The sequence below is a fragment of the Rhinatrema bivittatum genome, chromosome 14 (genome assembly GCF_901001135.1).
Source record: "Rhinatrema bivittatum chromosome 14, aRhiBiv1.1, whole genome shotgun sequence".
In the NCBI taxonomy this organism is placed as follows: domain Eukaryota; kingdom Metazoa; phylum Chordata; class Amphibia; order Gymnophiona; family Rhinatrematidae; genus Rhinatrema; species Rhinatrema bivittatum.
In genome coordinates, this window is record NC_042628.1 from 46,867,427 (window position 1) to 46,893,381 (window position 25,955).

Below are 25,955 nucleotides of genomic sequence, written 5' to 3' on the forward strand. Positions count from 1 at the left end.
CAAAACTTCTCTAAGCTCTCTTAATACTCTTGGATGTATCTCAGCTTCTGTGGAGTGGACTAAAGCCTAGAGAGCCAACAGACTGTGCACTCACAGGCTCTGTCCTAGAGTCTCATTTGTTTTCATTTAGAAATCACTAGAATTTCTTTGCGGCAGTAAACTCATTTCATCAGCCTCGACTCGCATTTAGCTTCTGTTTCCTCATAGGAACATGCCACAGTGAAATTAGTTGATTTTTCAGTCTTTTTTTTTTAGCGAGACCTTAGTGGTAAATTTTGTTTGTATATCTTTTTCTTGTAGATTTTCATTTTTCTCTGGTCTTGAAAACTCTTGTTACATCATTTTTTGAAAGGTATCTGTACCTAAGAAGAATCACAGTTTTCTCCAGGACCAATATGGCTAATAGAAATGAACTGTCATTTCTAAAGGGAATATGAAACAACGACCCAGTTGCTGTGACTCGAGCAGCAGGCTGGCAGCTTTGTTGTACACTGACAGAGACATTGCAGACTTTTAATGGCATGCTGTTACCTTTTATCAATATTTATGCTGCAGATTTTTGCTAGGATCTTCTGTCATGTTTAATTCATTGTTTGCAGAACTGCTTTAGGCAGTTACTGCCATAAGGAGCTATAACTTTATGAATAGTTTTCTTCTTGCTAATTGATCCTGGATGTAGAGTGACAGATGCCTGTGCAGTCGAATGTGTCCAATGTCAGCTGTCTTCTCTGATTTTTCTTTTCCAGAAATCACAGGACATGCTCATGTTCTTTTGGCTGCATTTGAAAAAGTAAGTGACAGACTAACCTGTCCCAGAGCAGAAGCAGGATTGACTGTGGAATTCATTATTAGTAATATTACTTATCATTTTTGTAGTGCTATTGGGCATACACATTTCTGTACAATGTTAAGTATTCAGCAAGAATAAGTTCCTTCTCCAAAGAGCTTACAATCCAAGTGGTACCTGGGGCTACAGGGAATTAAATCATCCCAAAGAATGTCAGTAATATAAGCAGGATTTGAACCTTGGTTTCCTCAGTTTGCAGCTCAGGGAGCTAACCACTACACCACTCATCCTTCCATTAACGGGGCAATTTTTAAAGCCGCTTACGTAGGTAAGTGGCATGTTAACCACATAAATCTGCTGTCTGAGAATTGCCCTGCCTGACTGAGACTAAAGAGCATGTGTGGTGGTCCACAGTCTGCATACTTTACCCCTGGGGGCATTCTGCAGGCACTTTCACTTTGGGACTTGGAGTGAAACCTGCAGTTAAAAAGTACCCATGGACTTTGACCCAGTGTGAACGTTTTGCAGATTCTCTGCCTTTTTTTCTTAGAGAGACAGACTACTCACTGAAAACACCCAGGAAAGCCTGCAAAAATCTTAGCTCCCATTGTGTTTAGCGCACGGTTAAATTGTTACTCCTGTTGCCAAAATAAAGGTGCATCCCAAAGTTTTAGGTAACTTCCTCCACTAGTTTTTGTTTTCATAATGTTGCCGGTTACAGGGTAGGATAACACGGGACCGTGTTTCACAGAAGAGCTGTGTCGGGGAGGACTTGTATGCTGGTCAGCATAACAAGTTCCTCACAGCTGTCACTCTCATATATGAAGCTTGGTATGCTGACCCAGCTCTTCTGCAAAACACGGTCCCACGTTATTCTACCCTGTAACCGGCAACATAATGAAAACAAAAACTAGTGGAGGAAGTTTCCTAAAACTGTCTGGACTTACATGACACTTTGGGATACACCTTTAGCTTGGCAACGATCGTATCTGATGCATCTCCCTTCACCCTATGTTTGTCTGTAAATGTTACTACCCACACTTTTTAATTTATTTAAAATATTTAAAATTCACATAAATCCAGCATTCTGAGCAGTATAACAATCATAAAAATCATGACATGAATTGTAGGAAACAAACAACTGACAGGCCGATACAGTAAGGAGCAGTAGGAAGAGCTGCGTTAGTGCCGGGCGCACCAGTGGTTGCCGCACGCACAGTCCAGCTCACCTACCGCTCGATACTGTATGTAAAAAGCTTGCAAATGCAAGCTGCGTCCGTGAAGCGTTAGGCCCGCGCAACCCATTTTACTGTATAGAGCGCTATACAGTATCCTGGGTGTGCTGGCCTGCCTAACGCTTCACGGACACGCTGGTATCTGTCATTTCAAATGACATTTGAAATGACAGGTACCAGGAAGTGGATGGTTCTCCTACGCTCGGGATTGCCAGTCCTCTCTCCCCTCCTCCCGAAGCAAGGCGTGTAAAGCAGCCTTGCTTCGGGAGGAGGGGAGAGAGGACTGGCAGTGTAAAGCAACGAAGCGACTTACTCTTCTTGCAGCCCCCCTCCGGAGACTGACATCGGCAGAGACAGACCGCGGCTCCCCTGCCTCCAGCTGCCGGCAAAGATGGATGCCTGCACGGGCGAAAGCATCCCCTGTGCGTGCAATTGGGCCGCTCAAGGCGTGATGTCACATGCCGTGGACGTATGGAAACCCTACGGGCGGTCATTGCGGCGGTCCGACCCGGAGAGTTCCTTGCTTCCCTCGATCTCGCAGAAGCATATTTTCATATTCCCATCCACCGCGACTACCAGAAGTATCTCCGATTCCACATTCTCAACCAGGACTTCCAGTTTCGAGCTCCCCCCTTCGGCCTCGCAACCGCTCCTCGCACCTTCACAAAGGTCATGGTAGTAGTGGCAGCGGCCTTGCGCCGGGAGGGGATTCTCGTCCATCCCTATCTGGATGATTGGCTCATCAGGGCCAAGTCGGAGACCTCTTGCCGGTGGGCGGTGGATCGCGTCTTAGAGCTCCTTGCCTCTCTCGGGTGGATAGTGAACTTTTCCAAGAGCAAGCTTCAGCCCTCCCAGGAGTTGGAATTTCTGGGAGCACACTTCGACACCCGAGTAGGCAAGGTATTCTTACCTCGGGCGCGAGCCCTCAAGCTGATCGATCAGGTCCAGAATCTGATTGCGCTATCTTCCCTGACAGCCTGGGATTATCTCCAAGTCCTGGGCTCCATGGCTTCTACCATCGATCTGGTCCCCTGGGCCTTTGCTCATATGTGTCCGTTACAGAAAGCTTTGCTGTCTCGTTGGCAACCAGTGTCGGAGCAGTTCCACGTAGTCCTTCTGTTCTTGGAGTCTACTACCGACGAATTACAGTGGTGGCTGTCTCTTCCTCATCTCCTGCAGGGGATGCCTCTTCAAGCTCCACAGTGGACGATAGTGACCACAGACGCCAGCCTGTTGGGCTGGGGTGCGGTCTGCCTTTCTCAGTCCACCCAGGGGACATGGTCCCAGACTCAGTTGCGCTGGCACATCAATCGACTGGAAACTTTGGCGGTCCGCCTAGCCCTTCAGGAGTTCCTTACCCTGATCCGCGGCAAGGCGGTACAAGTCCTGTCCGACAACTCCACCACAGTTGCCTACATCAATCGCCAAGGGGGCACTCGCAGTCCTCTGGTAGCCTTAGAAGCCAGCCGCCTCTTCGCCTGGGCGGAGTGTCACCTACAGTGCCTTGCGGCCTCTCACATCGCGGGAAAAGACAATGTTCAAGCCGACTTCCTGAGCCGGCAGTTGCTCGATCCTGGAGAGTGGGAGCTCTCGAACGCGACCATGGCTCTGATAGTGGACAGGTGGGGTCCTCCTCATCTAGACCTCATGGCGACTCTGCGCAATGCCAAGGCCAATCTGTTCTTCAGCCGCTGGCGGGAGCACGGCGCAGAGGGCATGGATGCTCTGGCTCTTTTCCAATAAAAATTTAAATTATAAAAGAAGCAATAAAGAAAATCATAGTGGCATTTTTTTCCTTGTATCTTTATTTACCTTTCTAACAGAAAGGTAATAAACCTTTTTACCCTTTACACTATCTTCTTTTAGTTTTGTCTACTGCCATTCAGTTAATGATTCCTTAAGGTACTGCCTGTATTCTAATGCCAAACCACACCATCCTGTTATCACTGACTCCCAAATGATCCCCACTATGACATTAGAAACACTCTCCCAAGTTGTAAGCAGCAGGTCCGTTTTTTTTTACCAGTTGCCAGAATATTTCTTCCTGCGAACAGTTGCGGATTCCCCTGCTTCTGGACAATACTGCAGCTGAGATGTCCCAGTCCGCAGCCAGCAGATCGAAATCACCTAGCAGTAGCACTTACCCTTTCATAGCAATTTTATGAATGTCTTTTATTAAATCTCTATCTATTTCTTCTACATGGGACGAAGGTCTGTATATTGCACCAATATAGATGGATGTTCCATTTCCTCTTTCCAGATTGACCTACAGTGCCACCTCCTTACCTTGTAAGTCCTGCGGTTCTGTTGCTTTAATCTGATTTTTTATGTGTGGCGCTACTCCTTCCTTCCTATCCTGTCCTTCCTAAATAGATTATGACTTTGTATAACTATATATCGCAGTGCAATCAAACAGTGTGGGGAGGAGTGAGTTTCAGTCGTGGTTCTCTGAATAGCACATCTCTGGGACTGCCACCATATCCAAGTCAGCATTTTCATGACTGCCTCTAGATCTGAGACTTTATTTTCCATGCTTTGAACATTAGTATTCATAGCTTTCCAGATGTTGCCCTTTTTCCCCATTTCTCTATAAGTTTTTAAAGATTTACTTACCTGAGTACTTTTCCTTATCTTAGGACTTTGTCCATCCATCTCCAACCATCCTAGTTTAAAGTCACCTTTAGTAGGTTTGTCAGTGCTTTATTTATTTAAGAACATTTATATTCCACATTATCCTTGATTCTAAATGGATCGCAATTAAAACATCCATAAAGTACACAAAACTTAACAATACAAACTCGGCCAACGTATGTTGATCCTCCACTGACACAACTTAAACTGTTACTTCTCCTGGTACCAATAGCCAGAGTGCCTGTTGGACTTGTTAGTTTCTTAATACAAGACTTCCTAATACAGTCCCTCAAAAGCCTGTTAAAACAAAATAGATTTTAACTTCTGAAAAGCCATGAGACCAGGTTTGGAAAATGCTGCACCCCTTTCCCTGTACGTACCCAGATCGGTCCAAACTCCAGCAGATGGACCCTGCAGTCTTAGACTTAGTTTAAAAAAAAAAAAGGATTTAAGGTTAGATTTCTGTTGTCTGGAGTTCCTCCCAGAAGGTTGACAGGATCCTGGTGGGGCCATCCCTTCTGGTCGAGGGATAGATGAGCAGGGGTTGGTAACCCTTTTCTTTGCCATGGGGAGAATACTGGTGGTGCCAGCTCTCTTTCCTCCCTCAGGAGGATGCCCGGATCCTGCTGCCCATCTTCAGGAAAGTGTTTGTTATTCCTTGCCTTAAAGTTTTTTTTTAAGTAAAAAAAAAAAAAAAAAAAGGAAGTTCCTTCTCCTGTTTCATCTCCAGGATGTGAGCTTTGCCGCTCGGGATTTTATCCTTGACTGGGAGTACAGATAAATCTTCCACCTGTGCACCTTTGCACTTCACCCTCTCTTCAGAGCCTTGAAATCACTTTTGATACACTCTGTGGAGTCCAGCAGCATCATTAGTGCCTATGTGGATGAGCAGCATCGGGTAGCAGTCGGTGGGCTTGATTCTCTGCAATCTTTCTAGTCCATCTCTGATCTTGGCAACTGGCAAGTGGATACCTCCATGCCCCTGAGCAGCGAGTAACCAACCACTGTTACCCTTCACTTCCTAGGTGCACTGGTTGCGGAACATGCAGCTTGGGGGGTTGAGTGCTGGTTCCTCCTGGGATGATTTCTCTTCCTCCACTTCTGGGCTGTATATTGGTCCTTCAGCTTGAGTGAAACTGGAAACGGGTGTCAGGGCTACTACTTGTGGTAATCTGGATCCAGCTGTCGTCTTGTGCTCAAATTTCACCTTTCCCTTTGCTTGAGATCCAGCTGTCGTCTTGTGCTCAAATTTCCCCTTTCCCTTTGCTTGAGTTTTCTTTCTTTGATATCCCAATAAACATTTCATCGATGTAGTCCTTATTGTGCTGGATGCTTTTCAACCTTGCCATCTTCTCTCTCAGCTCTGCCACCAATTTTCTGAGACTGTCAACCTACAGACTCACTGAACCAGTTTCTAACTGTGGATTTGGATGTCCATCTGGACAGCAGCAGAAGTAGTAACAGTGGTGACAGCTTTGGTGATATGTTTCCCAGCCATCCTTTATCCTTTGGGAGCTTCTGGTGCCTGTTGAAAGAAATTAGAAAAACCTACAAAGTCTCTCTCTCTTTTTCCTCTGCTTCCTGAATATAAAATCAGCTAGCCTCTTTCCCGTGCAAGCTATCTTTTACTTTCACCCTCAATAGCATAGGTGCTAGCTGTGTGGGTGGTTAAGCCCCTATATTGAACAAATTCCTTTATTGTGTCTGGGGAGGGAAATTTGTGTTAGTACCCCCCAGTCATTTTGAAAAGTTAGCTCCTCTGCTCAGAAGCCCTGTTTATAGTCCTGTTTGCTTGCTCACTTGTTGCTTTGAAATATGGAGCCATTTAATTTCTTTTCAGACTGCTCTATTTATGGATCTATGAGGTGTGGCTTTAGTGTGGCTCCCTTTGCTTAGTGTATTAAACTAAACCAGACCAACTAGAAATAATTACCTCAAAGCTCTAATAAGATGTTGCCAAGCAAGCTCCCCCTGAAATTTACTTAATTTTCGTTCTGCTGGCAGTTGTCCAAAATTTGATCTAAATTATTTTCTTACTGCTTTGTACTAGGAAGCGGAGAGTATTTTCTTCAATCAATGACCTAATCTGTTTTCCAGAGATATATATTAGGCTTACTATTTCTTTGATTCAGGTTTAATTTTGCACTTAGTTTTGTGAGGTCATTAATTGACTCCTATTATGGACAATTACTTTCTCAGACCCCCTAAATGGATAGTAGTCCATATACCTATTTATATACATTTTCTCCAGGCTTCTAATTGGACAATAGTCTATAAATATAGACTTGAGACAGGGGTGGGAGGGGAAAAAAACCCAAGGAAACAGCTCTGTCACACTCCGAAACAAAAAGAAAAACATTTTGAAGCACAATAAATCAAGCACCTCTCAGCAGGCAATAATTTGTCAAGTTGGAGAGACCTTAGTCTTGACCCGTTGCCAAGCCTGCTCTGCTTTCAGTAGCGCTTACGTCAGCAGAGCCCCTCCCCCCCAGTCTTGATGAGAGAGGCCAGCTGTGTTTGCATCCATTCACCTCCCTCTATCACCTCCTAAAGCAGGGGTTGACCAGGCTTTTTGTTAGCATAGCAACAAAAAAAAAAAATTCAGCATTGGCGTGCTAGGGGAAGGGGGGATTTCTCTAATACTTTTGCTGCTTTGTCTGGCATGTTGGTTCCTGACTGATATTGGCGATAATAAGCATTGCAGTTTGTTTGTTTTTTAAATTTCAAGGGCCAGCTGGCTGAGCTCGCACATTGCAAATTCAGAACACCTAGCCCACAAATATTAAAAATGCCGACGGGGCTGGTATCTATATCTGCCTGTGTATGGAACATGTGCTGGGGGCTGCTGACCCCTGTCCTAAGGTTTCTGTATGAATAGGTACAGACCTAACCTGTTCTGTTTTCATTTTCAGCATGTGGATGGCAGCTTTTCAGTCAAGCCGTTAAAACAGAAACAAATTGTGAGTACCTATTGCTTTTCATAATCTGGTAAATCATGTTTGGTTAAAAGCATCTCTGCCAGAGTTTTGGGACAGCAGATAAGACATAGGGAGGGTAATATCAAAGGGGCTTCTATGGGTAAAGTACTGCTTTACCAGCAGAAATGGACCTTAGAAAATTGTGTGACTGATACACGTGTCAAATTACACCCGGGCACACTGAAGAGGACCAGAAGGCTCATCTGCATACCTTACCCAGCAGAGGACTCCAGAGGTCTCCACGAGCTATCCAGGCTTCAGCTTCCAAAGGCCCCACACTCCTTGCAGCAGAAGAGGACCAGAAGGCTCATCTGCATACCTTACCCAGCAGCCCCCAGCAGAGGACTAGAGAGGTCTCCACGAGCTAACCAGGCTTCAGCTTCCAGAGGCCCCACACTCCTTGCAGCAGAAGAGGACCAGAAGGCTCATCTGCATACCTTACCCAGCAGAGGACTCCTGAGGTCTCCACGAGCTTTCCAGGCTTCAGCTTCCAGAGGCCCCGCACTCCTTACAGCAGAAGAAGACCGGAAGGCTCATCTGCATACTTTACCCAGCAGAGAGGACTCCCGAGGTCTCCACGAGCTTTCCAGGCTTCAGCTTCCAGAGGCCCCACACTCCTTGCAGCAGAAGAGGACCAGAAGGCTCATCTGCATACCTTACCCAGCAGAGGACTCCTGAGGTCTCCACGAGCTTTCCAGGCTTCAGCTTCCAAAGGCCCCACACTCCTTGCAGCAGAAGAGGACCAGAAGGCTCATCTGCATACCTTACCCAGCAGCCCCCAGCAGAGGACTAGAGAGGTCTCCACGAGCTAACCAGGCTTCAGCTTCCAGAGGCCCCGCACTCCTTGCAGCAGAAGAAGACCGGAAGGCTCATCTGCATACTTTACCCAGCAGAGAGGACTCCCGAGGTCTCCATGAGCTTTCCAGGCTTCAGCTTCCAGAGGCCCCGCACTCCTTGCAGCAGAAGAGGACCGGAAGGCTCATCTGCACCCGATCCTCAGAACTCTTTACTATAAATTTACTACAGATTTGATACAGAAGGAATTTTAATTCAAAACAAGAGTCAATAAGGTGGGTAAATAAATTTGTTATAAGTAGATTAAATGTAGTGTTTTGAGGGTCACTGAGAGACAAATATAAAATAAATCAATAAACTAAAAGTACTTAGATTACCTTTGCATTCCTATTCTCTTAGAAGTTTTAATTCAATATCAGTCAACAAAATTAAGATGTAGATAGCTGCTTGGACTATCTAGTCTTTTGCACAGAGTGTGACAAGTATGATTATCTCCCAGTTCGCAAAAGGTTATATGTGTGCACTAGATGTAGAGCTCCTAGCCCTCAGAGAAAAAGTTTGATCTCTGAAGGCTCGAGTAGCAGACCTGGAGGAGCTAAGGGAGACGGACAGGAATACAGAGGAGACCTTCAGACACACATAGTAGAGCAGTTCTATCTCCAGTCTGGCAGCCATTGCACTGCTTGGGGGAGAAAGGTCACTTGGAATGCAAGCATCACCTTGGTGAGCCAGAAAGCAATCCTGTAGCAAGGAACTGTCCTCAAGGTGATGTAGTATCCTCTCACACAGAGGATATGTGTCTAGGAGAAAAGGGTTAGGATGGTCATTGTAGTTGGAGATTCAATTATTAGGAATGTAGATAGCTGAGTGGCTGGTGGATGTGAGGATCTCTTGGTGAGATGTCTGCCTGGTGCAAAGGTGGTGGACCTCATGCATCACATAGATAGGATTTTAGACAGTGCTGGGGAGGAGCCGGCTGTCTTGGTACAGGTGGGTACCAATGATATAGGAAAGTGCAGGAGGGAGATTCTGGAAGCCAAATTTAGGTTTTTAGGTAGAAAATTGACATCCAGAGCCTTGAGGGGGTAGCATTCTCAGAAATGCTTCCCATTCCACATGCAGGACCCCCAGAGGCAGGCAGAGCTCCAGTCTCAATGCGTGGGGAAGAGGGTTTTAGGTTTGTTGGGAACCGGGCATCATTTTGCGGAAGGGGGGGTGGGGGGGAATTTTCCAAAAGGATGGGCTCCACCTTAACCAGAGTGGAACCAGGCTGCTGGCACTAAAAATGAGAGAGCGCAGCTTTTAACCTAGATGACAGGGGAAAGCCAACAGTTACTCAGAAGTGCATTGTTCAGAATGATGCATCTTTGAAGGCAAGTAACAGAACAGGGAAATTAGGGCATCCCAGCAGAGAGGTTGCAATAAATGCTAAAGTGGCCCAGGTGACTTTAAAGAGCAGACAGGGCAGAAAGATTCCAAATTATCCCTGTCGGCTGCTATGCAGATTGTTAATTCAAACAAAAACCATACTTAGTAATGTCTGTATACCAATGCTAGAAGTTTAAAAAATAAAATGGGAAAGTTAGAGTGTATAGCACTGGATGAAGAGGTAGATATAATTGGCATCTCAGAGACCTGGGAGAAAGAGGATAACCAACAGTGGAGAGGTGGCACTATATATTAAAGAGGGCAGTGAGTCGAACAGGATAAAAGTTCTGCAGGAAACAAAATACAATGTTGAATCTTTATGGATAGATATTCCAGGTGACAAGGGGAATAAAATGGTAGTGGGGGGTAAAATGGTGGTGGGGGGTGTATTACTGTTCACTTGGCAAGAATGAAGAACAGACAATGAAATGCTAAAAGAAATCAGCAGAACAGTAATAATGGATGATTTCAATTACCCCTGTATTGATGGGTGAATGTTACATCAGGACATGCTAGAGATGTAAAGTCCTAGATGAAATAAATGACTGCTTCTTGGATCTGCTGGTACAAGAACCAAAAGAGAGGAAGTTATTTTAGATCTAGTTCTGCATGAAACACAGGATTTGGTGCGAGAGGTAACAAGGTTGGAACCACTTGGCATTAGTGATCACAACATGTTCAAATCTGACTTAATAAATGGAGGGGAGGACACTAAAGAGATCCACTGCAACAGCATTTAACTTTCAAAAGAGTGGCTATGATAAAATGAGGAAAATGGTTAGAAAAAAAGTGAAAGGAGCAGCCGTAAAGGCTAAGAGTTTATATCAGGCATGGACCTTGTTAAAAAAAACAAACAAACCATCTTGGAAGCCCAGACCAGATGTATTCCATGCATTAGAAAAGGTGGAAGGAAGGCTAAATGACTGTTGGCATGGTTAAAAGGTGATGTGAGAGAGGTTATAATAGCTAAAAGAACATCTTTCAAGAAATGGGAAACAGATCCAAATGAAGAAAACAGCATAATCATTGGCAAGTCAGATGCAAAGCATTGATAAGGAGGCAAAGAGAGAATTTGAAAGAAGCTTGCCATGGAAGCAAATACTCAAAATTGTTTCAGGTACATTCAAAGTAAAAAGCCTGAGAGGGAGTCACTTCAACCATTAGATGTCAATGATTGAGGGGTAAAAGGGGCCCTTAAGTATGACAAGGCCATAATAGAAAGACTGGATTAATTCTTTGATTCAGTCTTCACTGTATCATGCTAATGAAGGAATCTACATTTAATCCCTTTTAATTAAACATTTTTAATTACTAAACATGTCTTTAGAAAACTTTGACATAAATATCATTTCATTATAGAAGAAATACAAACCATGCAGCACATACCATAGCTATTATATAATACAATAGGATATTGCCTCCTACTCATCACAATTACTTAGTATCATTTGTGTCTATTGCACAAAACCCATCATGTTCAACCCATTTATACACCTACACCTCCCTCCTACATATATTTTCATCCACACTTGGACACTCTTTCTACTATTATTGGGTCTTCTTAAAAAAAATAACGACCCCGGGAAGGAGCATAGCATGATAGACGCTCTTGGGAGGAAGGTATTTCAAAACACCATGCTCATTGCCCGCATAGCTGCCTACCAGCTCTACATGAGCCAGTACTTGCAAGACATCTGGAAGGAGATGCAGGAGTACCAGGATCAGTCCAGACGGTGGGCTATGTCCCCCGTCCAGCAGATGGAGTCAGAACAAAAACTTCTGGGGGAGGTGCTATATAAGCCCACCTCCCTTGTCTCAATCCTCAGTATCTTTCTGACTCCAGCAGATGGGAGCAGGGGACCATCAGTTCCCCAGCACAGTAGCTTAGGGTTCTCTAGGCTCTTATTCTGTCTCTTTTGTTTGAGGGATCAAGTTAAAAAAAAAAAAAAAGTTGCAAAGTAAAGGGGTTAGCTCTGAGCCTGGGAGAATCACTGCTTTGGCTCTCCCCCCGGGCGCTTGTTGACAGGCCTGGTCCTGTATTCTTACCTTCTGTCTTTCTGATTTATGCTGTTGGGGGGTAAGTTTTTATGTTTAATTCTTTTTTTTTTGTACAGGTTTGTCTTTTTCCTTGCGCCTGACTGCCAGGGTACATGAAAGAGGCTCTAACCTCTTCCCCCCCCCCCCCCCCCCCCCCCCAGTTGTTTGCCGACCCGCGACGTGCCATTCCCCGGGGCCGCTGCCTGCCGGGACGTCCAATTCCCCGGCAGCCCTTTCCTGTCCGGGTCGTGGGGCATTCAGGGCGGACCGTGCTCTCAAGCTTTCTTCAGGCGCCGAAGAGTTTAGCTTGCGCTTTCTCGCCCCTCCCCCTTGGACATAGCATGCCGCGATCGGTGGCCTGCACGACATGCGGCCGACTCGGGGGCCGGCTTTCATGGGAGGGGCTGTGTACGAGCTACCTCCCCGGTGGGGAGGGCTGCTCGCAGCAGGGGGACACCGCCGGAGCCCGCGGACAGGACCGCGCTTCTAAGCAGCGGCAGGCTCCGTTCCCGCTGAGCGCGGGAATGGCGGCCATCTTGTTTTCAGACGCCATTGGCACCGGCTTTCCGGAGGAGAACACAGAGGCCCCGATATCGGCGCTGCCACCTGTTTTGGCTCCATTTTCGGAGTCTGAGCCGTGATCTCAGATAGGGGAGGCCCCGGTTTGGCCCCCCCTGGGGGTTCCAGCGTTTTCACTGGAATTTGTGGTTCTAATGCACAATGCCTTTTTGCAGAGAATGACTCAGCCTATGGATTTCATCCCAGGACCTCCACCTCCCAAATTGCAAATGCATGTTGATGGCCCTATTAGGTAAGCCCGCACGATACAGTAAGTAAAATGTGCAGCCAAGCCGCACATTTTACTTTAAGAAATTAGCGCTTACCCAAAGGTAGGCGCTAGTTTCTGCCGGCACCGGGAAAGTGCACAGAAAAGCAGTAAAAACTGCTTTTCTGTGCACCCTCCGACTTAATATCATGGCGATATTAAGTCGAAGGTCCCGAAGAGTAAAAAAAAGTTTAAAAAAGGGAAAAAAATTTTTTTAAATGGGCCGGCGGCTGTCGGGCCGAAAACTGGACGCTCAATTTTGCCAGCGTCCAGTTTCCGAGCCCGTGGCTGTCAGCGGGCTCGAGAACCGCCGGCAATATTGAGCATCGGCTGTCAAACCCGCTGACAGCCGCCGCTCCAGGTCAAAAGGAGGCGCTAGGGACGCACTAGTGTCCCTAGTGCCTCCTTTTGCCAGTTTCTACTGCACCACCTAATTTAAATACTGTATCACACGCACAGGTGAGTGGCCTATGCGCTCGCCGGGAGAGCGGGCGTTCGTCCGCTCTTCTGCGGACTTTACTGAATCGGCCCGTATGTGAGTTCAGTCTTCAGTGGAGTTTTGTATAAACCTTCAGTGAAGTGGTGAACTTGGAGACTTATGTGGTACAGGAGGAGAATGTGGGGTTAAATCTAAATCTAAAAGTACCTGCTGCTCAAAATTCTTTTAACAATTTTTTGTTCTTCCTCCAGGTTGATCGTGTTAGTTACCTTCTCCAGGAGATTTATGGCATTGAAAATAAAAACAACCAAGAGACCAAGGTATCAATAATAATCAAATTAGATTAAGAAAACTAACACTTTACTTATTGCAGGATATGCTTCATCAGCACATAACAGATGGCTCCAGCGGAGTCATGGCAGTGTCACAGAGAATTTCACCCCTAGGTCACCAGTTCAAATCCAGCTGAGGCTGGTAGGAACTTAGTGGTGGCCCATGTAAAATGAATTATTTCCAGAGGCCATAGTAGAAGTGTTCACCCCTGTCAAATTCCTAGGAGGCTGTGATTTCTGTTGCACACCTTCACTGATTTGTTACAAGTGCACAGAGACAACATGTCTCAGGTGATGGGCACTTGACCTGTGGTCTCATATCTGTCAGTGCACCTATATTGGTCAAGTAAAGTACAGTGTTTCTGAAAGTAAGGTCTGGGTTTTACAAACCATATCTTACAGGTCTTGTGAACAGCTAATTGAAGTCAACTATTGTAATTTCCCTTTGATTTTCCTGTCTCTTGTGATTTAATCCTCAAAGCCTGTATTTTGCAGTCCAATCAAATGGTAAAGAAATGTTGGTCATAATGACCCTTCTACGAGTGTTGTCAGATTACTAACCCTCCCACTTTGAGGGATAATACCTATTTTTAATCAAAATCACATTTCATTGAAGAGAGAGAGAAATCTCATCCTGTATCCTTCTGTTTCTAAGTTTTGAGTGTTTTTTCTTATGATTATTGCTATAGACTTTTAAGCTATTTATGGACTCTTTCAAAGGTGTTCAGCCTGCTAGCTTTTTAAAGGCTGGGCAGTCTAGTAATGTGAGACCCAGTAACAAAAAAAAATAAAGGATACATTCAGAGCTTGTAACAAGGGAATGGGCTGTTTTTGAAAGGAAGAATTATGGAATTGTAATGTTTTCTTGTTTTCCAATCTGAGAAAACTAGGGCTGGAAAATCCTTTAAGCTGTTATCTCGGCTTAACTCCAGTTAGAATTCACTGTACCTAATCCATTCCAGACAAATGTTTGTCTAACCACAACCATAAACACATCCTCTCTAATCTTTTTACCGGCCCTGCATGCCACAGTACCTGACACCTGAATCATCAAAGTTTCCTCATCTTAAATAATAGGTAGAGGCTTATTAGTATCTAATTTCTGAGCTCACGGTGAAGGGTCTCCTTGCAGCCTGCAGATGACGAAAACAGTGATAACAGCAATGAGTGTGTGGTGTGCCTGTCTGACCTGCGAGACACCTTAATCCTGCCCTGCCGCCATCTCTGTTTGTGCAACTCCTGCGCTGACACCCTGCGCTACCAAGCCAACAACTGCCCCATCTGCAGATTGCGTGAGTATCACTTCTGTATCCTATCATAGCACAAGAATCCTCAAGCTCTTCCATTTTTCCTTAACAATTTGAAAAACTGGCTATTGTGCTATAATGCCAGTCCTGGGCACCACCATGTCTCTTGAGGTGTCGGGCACTGTTGCGGTCTCTGAGGCCTTCATGCTATATCGGACCAGTAACTGAATTTTGTGACTGTTCTGTTTTTCACCCACTTTCTCAGAAATTGGTCAATTGTTTGAGGAAAATATCAGTGGGTATGCAAACACAATTAAAGCCGATGGAAAATTTCTGATCCAGGAGTATAAGTTTATCATAAGGTTTGGTGTGGGGGGGGGGTTGGAATTTTTGTTCAGTGTGCAACAAAATTGGTTGCAGGTACTGGATTGTTTCCATCACCCGTGACATTTTTCAGCTATTTTGCTGTAGATTGAGACCATCATATTTTGGGGTCATGGCATGGCAGCCAATAGAGTATGCTGAGGTGGAAAATGGGGTTAAAAGTGCTGTATTCTGGAAGCAAAACAAAGAAAACATGGAGGCAAAGGAAAGTAAAACTTGACTCTGTGCTGGAATAATTTTGGTTTGGGATCATTCATTACATCTGCCCAGTGACTTCAGAACTGCTGTCACTGAAGAGCTTAAAACCTTACTGCAGGATTGTAGCTGAGTTTGTACTAAAGCATTCTTGCAACCTTCCAGCTGGTGCGAGGGAGAAAAAAAACATAAGCAGCAGTCCTGTTAGGCCTTTCTGCAGCTTTTCCATTTTACATAATTTCACAAGCCTATTGAACATTAAGAACATAAGAACATAAGAAAATGCCATACTGGGTCAGACCAAGGGTCCATCAAGCCCAGCATCCTGTTTCCAACAGTGGCCAATCCAGGCCATAAGAACCTGGCAAGTACCCAAAAACTAAGTCTATTCCATGTAACCATTGCTAATGGCAGTGGCTATTCTCTAAGTGAACCTAATAGCAGGTAATGGACTTCTCCTCCAAGAACTTATCCAATCCTTTTTTAAACACAGCTATACTACCTGCACGAACCACATTCTCTGGCAACAAATTCCAGAGTTTAATTGTGCGTTGAGTAAAAAAGAACTTTCTCCGATTAGTTTTAAATGTGCCCCATGCTAACTTCATGGAGTGTCCCCTAGTCCTTCTACTATCTGAAAGAGTAAATAACCGATTCACATCTACCCGTTCTAGACCTCTCATGATTTTAAACACCTCTATCATATCCCCCCTCAGTCGTCTCTTCTCCAAGCTGAAAAGTCCTAATCTCTTTTGTCTTTCCTCATAGGGGAGTTGTTCCATTCCCCTTATCATTTTGGTAGCCCTTCTCTGTACCTTCTCCATCGCAATTATATCTTTTTTGAGATGCGGCGACCAGAATTGTACACAGTATTCAAGGTGCGGTCTCACCATGGAGCGATACAGAGGCATTATGACATTTTCCGTTTTATTCATCATTCCTTTTCTAATAATTCCCAACATTCTGTTTGCTTTTTTGACTGCTGCAGCACACTGAACCGACGATTTCAATGTGTTATCCACTATGACACCTAGATCTCTTTCTTGGGTTGTAGCACCTAATATGGAACCCAACATCGTGTAATTATAGCATGGGTTATTTTTCCCTATATGCATCACCTTGCACTTTTCCACATTAAATTTCATCTGCCATTTGGATGCCCAATTTTCCAGTCTCACAAGGTCTTCCTGCAATTTATCACAATCTGCTTGTGATTTAACTACTCTGCACAATTTTGTGTCATCTGCAAATTTGATTATCTCACTCGTCGTATTTCTTTCCAGATCATTTATAAATATATTGAACAGTAAGGGTCCCAATACAGATCCCTGAGGCACTCCACTGTCCACTCCCTTCCACTGAGAAAATTGCCCATTTAATCCTACTCTCTGTTTCCTGTCTTTTAGCCAGTTTGCAATCCACGAATGGACATCGCCACCTATCCCATGACTTTTTACTTTTCCTAGAAGCCTCTCATGAGGAACTTTGTCAAACGCCTTCTGAAAATCCAAGTATACTATATCTACCGGTTCACCTTTATCCACATGTTTATTAACTCCTTCAAAAAAGTGAAGCAGATTTGTGAGGCAAGACTTGCCCTGGGTAAAGCCATGCTGACTTTGTTCCATTAAACCATGTTTTTCTATATGTTCTGTGATTTTGATGTTTAGAACACTTTCCACTATTTTTCCTGGCACTGAAGTCAGGCTAACCGGTCTGTAGTTTCCCGGATCGCCCCTGGAGCCCTTTTTAAATATTGGGGTTACATTTGCTATCCTCCAGTCTTCAGGTACAATGGATGATTTTAATGATAAGTTACAAATTTTTACTAATAGGTCTGAAATTTCATTTTTTAGTTCCTTCAGAACTCTGGGGTGTATACCATCCGGTCCAGGTGATTTACTACTCTTCAGTTTGTCAATCAGGCCTACCACATCTTCTAGGTTCACCGTGATTTGATTCAGTCCATCTGAATCATTACCCATGAAAACCTTCTCCATTACGGGTACCTCCCCAACATCCTCTTCAGTAAACACCGAAGCAAAGAAATCATTTAATCTTTCCGCGATGGCCTTATCTTCTCTAAGTGCCCCTTTAACCCCTCGATCATCTAACGGTCCAACTGACTCCCTCACAGGCTTTCTGATAGACATATTATAGTATTCCTGCCATTTTGTATCTAATGGACAAATGCTTAGTACATTAGACCCAATGTATGTAACTGTGTGGTATGTTATAAAGCAAAGCATGGTTTATTGTCTTGGATTTCGTGTTAAACACTAATTTGGGGTTCCCTGTACGTACCCGAATCAGTCCAGACAGTGGGTTGAGCCTCCTTTCCAGCAAGTGGAGACAGACTAAAACTGAAAAGGGTATTCTATGTGAGGACAGAACCTATCCTGTAACCCTTCAATATTTGTCTGTCTCCAGCAGGTGTATCAGCTCACCCTTTGGTCTCCTGATTTAGGCTAGTCAGCCTTCTCTTCTTCCTTTCTCTGGATCAAGCAAGTACTTCTTCTTTAGGATCTTGATTGGCTTTCTCTCTATAAAAAAAAAAAAAGAAAGAAAGAAATATAGAAGTTAGTTTTCTTCTCTGCAGGAGACGGTCCCGTCTCCTGGCTCTTGCCGGACTCAGGGGGGCTTCGCCCCTTGTGCGGGGCATCGCCTGAGTCCGTAAGTGATTCCTGGTGTGGGGACTGATGCTGGTGGTCCAGTGTTCGTCTCCCCCCCCCCCCCCCCCCCACCATTCTCGCAGCTGTAGGGACCGAGGCTGGTGGTCCAGTGCTCGTCTCCCCCTCCTCTGGTTGCCCAGGAGCCTAGAGCTCCATTGCTGTCCTCTATCTGTGTTTAAAAAAAAAAAAAATAACATAATAAAATAATATAAATAATAGGGGGTGGCTAATAAAGCAGCAGTTTAATATTAATTTTAAATTCTACTTCCTGGGGTTTTGAACCGGCATCCAGACAGGCAGGAGTCAGCAGGTTTTTCTCTTGCTTCACTCCTGCCGGCAGGTTGCCAATCAACTCTATTTTTTTTAAACCTTTTTTTCTTCAGAGCAGCTTCTCATGCCGCAGCTGGCAGCCTGCCTTCCCTGTGAGCAGCCCTCGTCGCGATTTTCTCTGCTCAGCCTGCCTGCCGGGTGGGGAAGGCCCCCCTCGGCAGGACAGGCAAATTTAGACCGAGGATTGCGTCCCCTCAGCATGGCCAAGGCCGTTCCCGGGTCGGCAAAGCCGGGAATGGCGGCCATCTAGGATTTTCGGCATCTCTGTTTTCAGAGCCCCCCCTAATTTGAGCCCCGTGGCCCCCCAGGATGGGATCCCTGACCCCCCTTCGCCCCCCTCTCTCCCCCACCCCCGGGAAAATCCTGGGACGTTTTTTTCTCAGGATTTCTCCTCCTGCATAAATCATGTTTATCTAGCCTGCAGGAGGAGGAGGAGGAAGGTGTCTCCCCCCCTTGCCCCCCACCAAAAAAAAAATCTGTGCCACACGTCACTCACTGGTTGCCCGGCTACGGGGTCGCTTCGCTTGGGTGGGGGTGGTTCCGGGGGGTGGCCCCCCTCCCCCAGTGGCCCCAGTTCTTCAGGATCCTGATCCCGTGTCTCTTTCTGTCAGCACCCTCCCGTACCTGGAGAAGGACGTTCCCAGGGTCCTCCGCATGTTTTTCAAGGGAGGAATTGGGGCTGGAGGGGCCCTCCACGGATACTCTTATGGCATGCAGATATAGATATAGATAGACCCGGTCCTGGCGGGACTCAGGGCTCTGGCAAGTGATTGCCCAATTCATCCCCCGCGCAAGCTGCTGCTCTTGTGGGCATGGGAGACTCCCTTAGCGGGACTCCGGGTGGGGCGTGCTCTGGACAAGCTCCACACCCTCCCAGAGGTATGTTTAGATATGTTGAAAATTCCCACTGGGTACTCCTCTGTCTCTGCGCGGACAGGACCGTAAGCTCGAGGCACATATAACACGCTTTTTTGGAAGTCTTGGCTCTGGGGGTCCATGCGGCTGTCTGCACCAGTCTCATGCAGCGGGCAGGTCTCAGGTGGGTTCAACAATTACTCAGCACCCAGGACCTCCTGTCGGCAGAGGCGGAGCAGGCTGAACGTCTGGAAGCCTTCATCGCTTAGGGGGCTGCTGCGCTCTGTGACCTCCTCTGTGTCCAGGCGAAGGCGATGGCCTCAGTGGTGTCCGCCATACCACTCCTCTGGTGGCCAAATTGGTCGGCTGACCCATCCTCCAAGGCGCGGCTCGGCGCGTTGTCCTTCAAAGGTGAGTTGCTCTTTGGAGAGGACCTTGAGAAACTTGTTGATTCCTTAGGGGCAGATAAGGTTCATACGCTCTTTTACACCCTCCCGTCCTCCTCCTGGGGACAGAAACGGTATACGCCCCGCGAACGAGGTAGCTCCTTCGGGGGTTATCCTTCTTGCTCTCGGTCCTGGTCGCAGCCCTTTAGTGGGCATCGCTCCCTTCGCAAGGGCCGTCCTTGCGCTCCGCCCCGGAGCCTGCTCCACAATGAAGTTCAGTTGACTCGTTCCTCGGTCCCTTGTTGTGGTGGCCGCCTCTCCCTTTTCTTCAAGGAATGGGTCAAGATCGCGTCGGACCTGTGGATCTCCGACATTGCCGAACCCTCGCCTGACTACGGAGTCCTGGCGCAGTGGTCCCGGTTCCAGAAAGGGAGTGCGGCACAGGCCAGTATTTTACTTACTTAGTGGTTCCCGTGAAAGATGGGGTTTTTCGGCCGATCTCACCACTCAAGGGGGGGTCATCTGGGCCCTTAAGATCCCATATTTTTGCACGGACACCTTGCGAGCGTTCATCGCGGCGGTTCGCCCCGGTGAGTTCCTCGCTCGTTTTGACAGCGGAGTGCTCCCATACCCCGATTCACTGCGATTGCCTGATGTATCTTCGCTACCACATCCTCAACAGGTTTTCCCAGTTTCGGGCGCTGCCCTTCTGCCTCGCAACCACGCCGCACACCTCCCTGAGGTCCCGATGGTGGTGCCTATGCGGGCCCAGTAGGTGGCTCTTGCCAATCAAACGGTGGATTGGGTATTAGCTGTCAGAGCAACCCTCAGCCCTCCCAGGACTTGGAGTCCCTGAGAGCCCACTTACACACTCGCGAGGGGCGAGGCCTTCTTGCTTCATGTGCGGGCCCTCCAGTTGCTCGACCACATTCGGAATCGACTCGTGCTACCTCTTCCCACGGCCTGGGACTACCGGCCGGTCTTCGGGTCCATGGTCTTCCACCATCAACCTCATCCCCTGGGCATTTGCTCAACTGCGACTGTCACAGAAAGCTTTGCTATCCCGTTGGCAGCCGGTGTCGGAACAGTTTTACTTAGTCCTCCCGCTTTTGGTCTCTACCGTCGCCGACTTGCAGTGGTGGCTTTCGCTTCCTCATCTTCTCCAGGGAATGCCTCTCCAAGCTCCACAGTGGACGATGGTGACCTTGGACGCCAGTCTCTTGGGCTGGGGTGCGGTCTGCCTATCCCAGTCCACCCAGGGGATCTGGTCGCCAATCCAGTCTCGCTGGCACATCATTCGGTTGGAGACTCGGGCAGTGTGTTTGGCTCGGCAGGAGTTTTTCTCCCTCTGATCCGCGGCAAAGCAGTAAGGGTGCTGTCCGACAGCTCCACCAATGTGTCTTACATCAATCATCAGGGGGGCACCCACAGGCGTCTGGTGGCTTTAGGAGCCAGCCGTCTCTACGTCTGGGCGGAACGACACCTGGTTTGCCTAGCGGCATCCCGCATCGCAGACAGGAGAATGTTCAGGCCGATTTTCTCAGTTGCCAATTGTTCGCTCCGGGGAGTGGGCTCTCTCGGACGCAGCCATGGATCTGATTTTCGACAGTTGAGGACCCTCCCACCTGGCCCTCGTGGGGACCTTGCGCAATGCCAAGGCAAGCCGGTTCTTCAGCCGCTGGAGAGAGCACTGCTCAGATGGCGGGGATGCTCTAGCTCTCCCTTGGCCCTCGGACGTCCTTCTGTACATGTTCCCCCCCCCCCCCCGTGGCCCCTAGGGGGCAAAGTTCTCAGGAGAATAGAGCTCCACCGGGGATCAATGGTACTAGTAGCACCCGAGTGGCCACGCAGGCCATGGTTCGCAGCTCTCATCAACCTGTGACGGATGCTCCTCTTCGTTTAGGTCATCTCCCTCGCCTACTTCGGCAGGGGCCCGTATTTTTTGACTGGGCCAATCGCTTCTGTCTAGCGGCCTGGCTTCTGAATGGCGGCGCCTGAGGCGTAAGGGCTGTAATGCGGAGGTCTTTCCACCTTGCTGCGGGCCCGGTAACAGTCGACTTCTCTGGTTTACGTGCATATCTGGAAGGTTTTTTGAGTCTGTTTGTGTGGAGTCGTGTGTCTCAGTGCGCTCCCCTCTGTCTCGTTGGTGCTCTTTGTTCTTCAGGAGTGTCTTCCAAGGGCTTTTCCTCCAGTTCTCTGTGCGTACACGTCTCCACTCTCGGCTCTCTACTGGGTCGGGTAGAAGGTCATCCCTTACCGGGCCACCCGGACGTGATTCGGTTCCTGAAGGGGGTCAGACATCTACATCCGCCTTCTCGCTTCACTTGCCCGTCGTGGAGTCTTCCCCTGGTCCTCCGGACCCTCTGTGCTGGCCCGTTCAAACCTCTCCGTTGAGCTACATTAAAGGATCTCATGCTCAAGACCATTTTTCTTGTCTCTATCTCCTTCGCTCGGCGCTCCTCCGAGATCCAAGCCTTGTCCTGTTGGGACCCTTTTTTGTGCTCCTTTGTTTCAGGGGTCTCCCTCAAAACGGTTCCTTCCTTCTTGCCGAAGGTTCTCTCTGCCTTCCTTGTCGACCAGTCAGTAGAACTCCCAGCGTACCCCAGAGGGTACGGCTGGGGGCGATCTTTGTACACTGGATGTCCAATGGGTTCTATTACGCTATCTTCAGGTTACCAACGACTTTCAGATCTCTGACCATCTTTTTGCCCTCTGAGTGTTCCCAATCGGGGTGCACTGGCCCTAAAACCCTTTTTTGAGCGGTGGTTGAAGGAGGCGTTCTCTTCAGCCTATCTTTACCCAGGTCGGGCGGTTCTGGAGGCCCTACAGGCGCCTTAGCTACGTTTCCAAGTTACTTTCTAGCGGAGAGTCAATCGGTCTCCCCGCAGGAGGCTTGCAGTGCCGCCACCTGGATGTCCCTACATACTACTGCCTGGAGGTGCAAGCGCCGGTTTTTGTTTCCTTTGGGCGGCGAGTGCTTCGAGCGGAACTGTCTCGGTCCCACCCGGGATAGGGAAGCTTTGGTACATCCCACTGTCTGGACTGATCCGAGTACGTACAGGAAGGAAAATTGGTTCTTACCTGTTAACTTTTGTTCCTGTAGTACCACGGATCAGTCCAGACGCCCTTCCCTGTTTGTTTTTCTTTCTGTCCTCTCGAAGCTTGTTCTTGCAGATTCACAGATTTTGATACTTCATCCTTTGCAAGTATACTGAGCATTTACACCAGAAGCCTTGGTTGTTCAAGCACCAAGTATATGCAAGAGCGGATAATTATACCAGGTTTCTTACATTGTCCAACTGTTGCTCAGTTGAGCTTTCTGGTTACTTGCTTGATCCTATTCTGGTTTTTGTTGTTTTCTGCTTTGACAATGGATATACTGAAGGGTTACAGGATAGGCTCTGTCCTTACATAGGATACCCTTTTCAGTTTTAGTCTGTCTCCACCTGCTGGAAAGGAGACTCAACCCACTGTCTAGACTGATCCATGGTACTACAGGAACGAAAATTAACAGGTAAGAACTAATTTTCCTTTTTCTGGCAGCGTTCCGAGCCCTTCTGCAGATCCGCGCTGTGAGGAAGAAACCCGGGACTCTGTCTCATGTCTCATTTAGTCCCGTGCTGGCGCAGACCATGGACCATGAGGAGCACTCTGTACGTAACGAGTCAATACTAGCACCTTGCGAGAGGATGTTTAGCCCTTATAAAGGAGGGTGAGGGCCTAGGAGATTTCACTTTCTCTCAAATTACTGTTGCGAAAGAAATAGTATAGTTTATTTGGTAGTTACAATCAAATGTATCGTAAGACAATAAGAGAACCATAAAAGATGTGATGCAGGGATAAGTTAGCCAGCTACATAGAGCTGTGTGCAGACAAACAAGACAGCAAGGGTCTGTTCCTCTGCTTCCTGCTCCTAATGCTAAATGAGCATTCCAGCGACCTCTAAGAGAGGGAAGCAAAGGTCACGTACTGAATCACCTTTTACATGACACACACAGAAATAAAAGCAAAATATATAAAGTGATACCTTTTTTATTGGATTAAATTAATGCATTTCTTGACTGGCTTTTGAGAGCACTATTTTATATTTCTTGGTAATGTCATTTTTTGCTCATTTGAATTCTGACCTAAAGAAAAAATGTTAGCCCTTGAAAGCTAGACAAGAAATGTATTGTTAGTCCAGTAAAAGGTATAACCTTCTATATAAATATATATATATTTTTTTTTTGTTAATCTTTATTTCTGTGCATTCAAGTAGACTAACATGGCAACCAAACTGTATTATACATGACACATGCCTGTCTTAAAAATCAGGGTCCTTTGTTGTTTTGTGTGTGTCGAATGCCCAACATGGTAGTTGTTGGGCATAAGGGCATTTTGGCCAATGAAATCTCTGCAGTTTTCCCTATAAACTGTGTTTGCAGATGCTGCTCAGTCTTGTACCATGCTCGCACCCTTGCACTTACCTCTTCCCTCTGTATCTGTGCTACGTGTGTTCCCCTATTACTGCCTCCTCTGTTTGACCATTTCAATCATCCACTTATAAGGACCCCTTGGATTGCTGCTTCTGCACAAAATGCACCTTTCTTGTACGCTTAATGAGGCTTATGTGCTCCAGTTACTGAGTCAGTCAGAAGGGACCAAAAACTGCATATTGAGCAGCTGTGAGCAGGCAGATATAGAGCACACACTGACGCAATGAAGATTTTATTGGTGCACAGCGACCTTCAGCATAGACGTTACAGAAGAGCTTGCGTATTGGGTTAGACCTGTTTTTGAAAGTAGCAAGAAGCAGATGTGTAGAGGAAGTGTAAGAAATGGGGCATATGGAGAGTGATCCATCTACTCTTATTCCCTTCCACTTTTAGCAGTCAAAGTTGAAGGATACATTGAACTTTTAGTTTGGCTAAGTTCCTTAATTAATTTTGCTTTGTTTTATATTTTTTCTGTTTTAATTTTTAATTCTGTTATTGAAAGCTGCTTAGAATAGAGGATAATGCAGCCTATAAATGTTTTAATAAATGAATGCATATTTAGTTGAACAAAGCGTGGGTTTTTTAAATCACACTGGTTTTATTGCCCCTGAGTTATCCAGTTAAGTAGTTAGCTGATTAAAAACTTAGCAGGATGAGTTGGGAGCATTCTGAGGTGGAGGAGAGTTATCTAGCTTAGCTGGCTAACTTTAGAACTATGTCCAATCAGTTATCTAGCTAACTTTTAGAAAACCGGGTGAGGTAAGTGGTGCACCCACACCACTGACTATCTGGAAAAAGTTAGCCAGATAATTTTATCTGGATAACTTGGCAGGAAACTCTGCAGCTGAATAGGTTTCATAAGCTTGTTGAATCCCCTTTGTGAAGCCAGTTATACTTTTTGCCTTCGCACCATCCTGTGGCAATAATCCACACAAGTAACCTACTCATTGTGTGTGTAAGTCTCGTTTTAATAACTGCACTTGGTTATATGTGGGCAGATAGCATCACTTAGTGAATATACTATCACTGGATGAGCATAAGCTACATTGGCCAACAAATCAAAACTAATGGCAGCAAAATCCCTACAGCAAAAATACAGCCTTGGCTGAGAAGCTTTGTCTGCACTTTGGTTGAAGGTGATGCTTCCATCCTTCCCAAGAATATTATTCAATTAAATGATGACTGAGGAGGGCATGTATTGGTGATTGAGCCTGTGGGAGAATGTGAGGACATAGTTCCACCAGAGCAAGAAGTGCTCAGCCCTAGGGTCAGTAGCACTGTTGTGCATGGTTGAGTTGTGAATAGAGAGTGGTGTATCTCTTCCTCTGTGTTTTCCTTTTCATTACTCAAATAATTTACTGCTCTCTTTCAGAACTCTGAGAACATTCCTCCTGGCTATGAACCCATCTCTCTGCTGGAAGCTTTGAATGGGCTGCGCTCTATCTCTCCCACCATTCCCTCTGCCCCTCTCTATGATGATACAACTTACTCGGCCATAGGGGACAGCAGGCAGTCAGTAGGAATGGACAGAGGGACAGAGAGCACCCATCAAAAGAACAAACGCAGCAAGTCTCCTGACAGGTAAGAACTGCCTGTTCCCTGTACGTACCCGGATCAGTCCAGACGGTGGGTTATGTCCCCCATCCAGCAGATGGAGTCAGACAAAAACCTCAGAGGGTGCTGCCATATTTTATTTATTTATTTATTTATTAAGGCTTTTATATACCGAATTTCTTGATACAAATCAAATCAATTCGGTTTACAATGAACTAAGTAGAATATACAATTAACCAATCAACAAGAGATACAGAGCATACAGTTACATTATAACAAGGAAGCCTTAACTTGGAGTAGGAAAATAAAGAAGGGGTGAACGGAGCAATAAATATATAAAGTGCAATAAAATAGAATAAATACTATATA

The 25,955-nt window shown here is 46.4% G+C and overlaps 1 protein-coding gene across 3 annotated transcripts in view; it reads left to right on the forward strand.

Moving 5' to 3' along the window:
• Positions 1-25,955, forward strand: part of MGRN1 (mahogunin ring finger 1) — a 117,556-nt gene that overhangs the window by 56,092 nt on the left and 35,509 nt on the right. For all 3 annotated transcript variants that reach the window (XM_029576330.1, XM_029576333.1, XM_029576332.1), the window contains exons 7-12: positions 747-790; positions 7,566-7,613; positions 13,408-13,476; positions 14,621-14,780; positions 23,101-23,210; positions 25,405-25,613. In XM_029576330.1, coding sequence (XP_029432190.1) covers positions 747-790; positions 7,566-7,613; positions 13,408-13,476; positions 14,621-14,780; positions 23,101-23,210; positions 25,405-25,613 — 640 coding nt within the window. The remainder of the gene's footprint in view (positions 1-746; positions 791-7,565; positions 7,614-13,407; positions 13,477-14,620; positions 14,781-23,100; positions 23,211-25,404; positions 25,614-25,955) is intronic.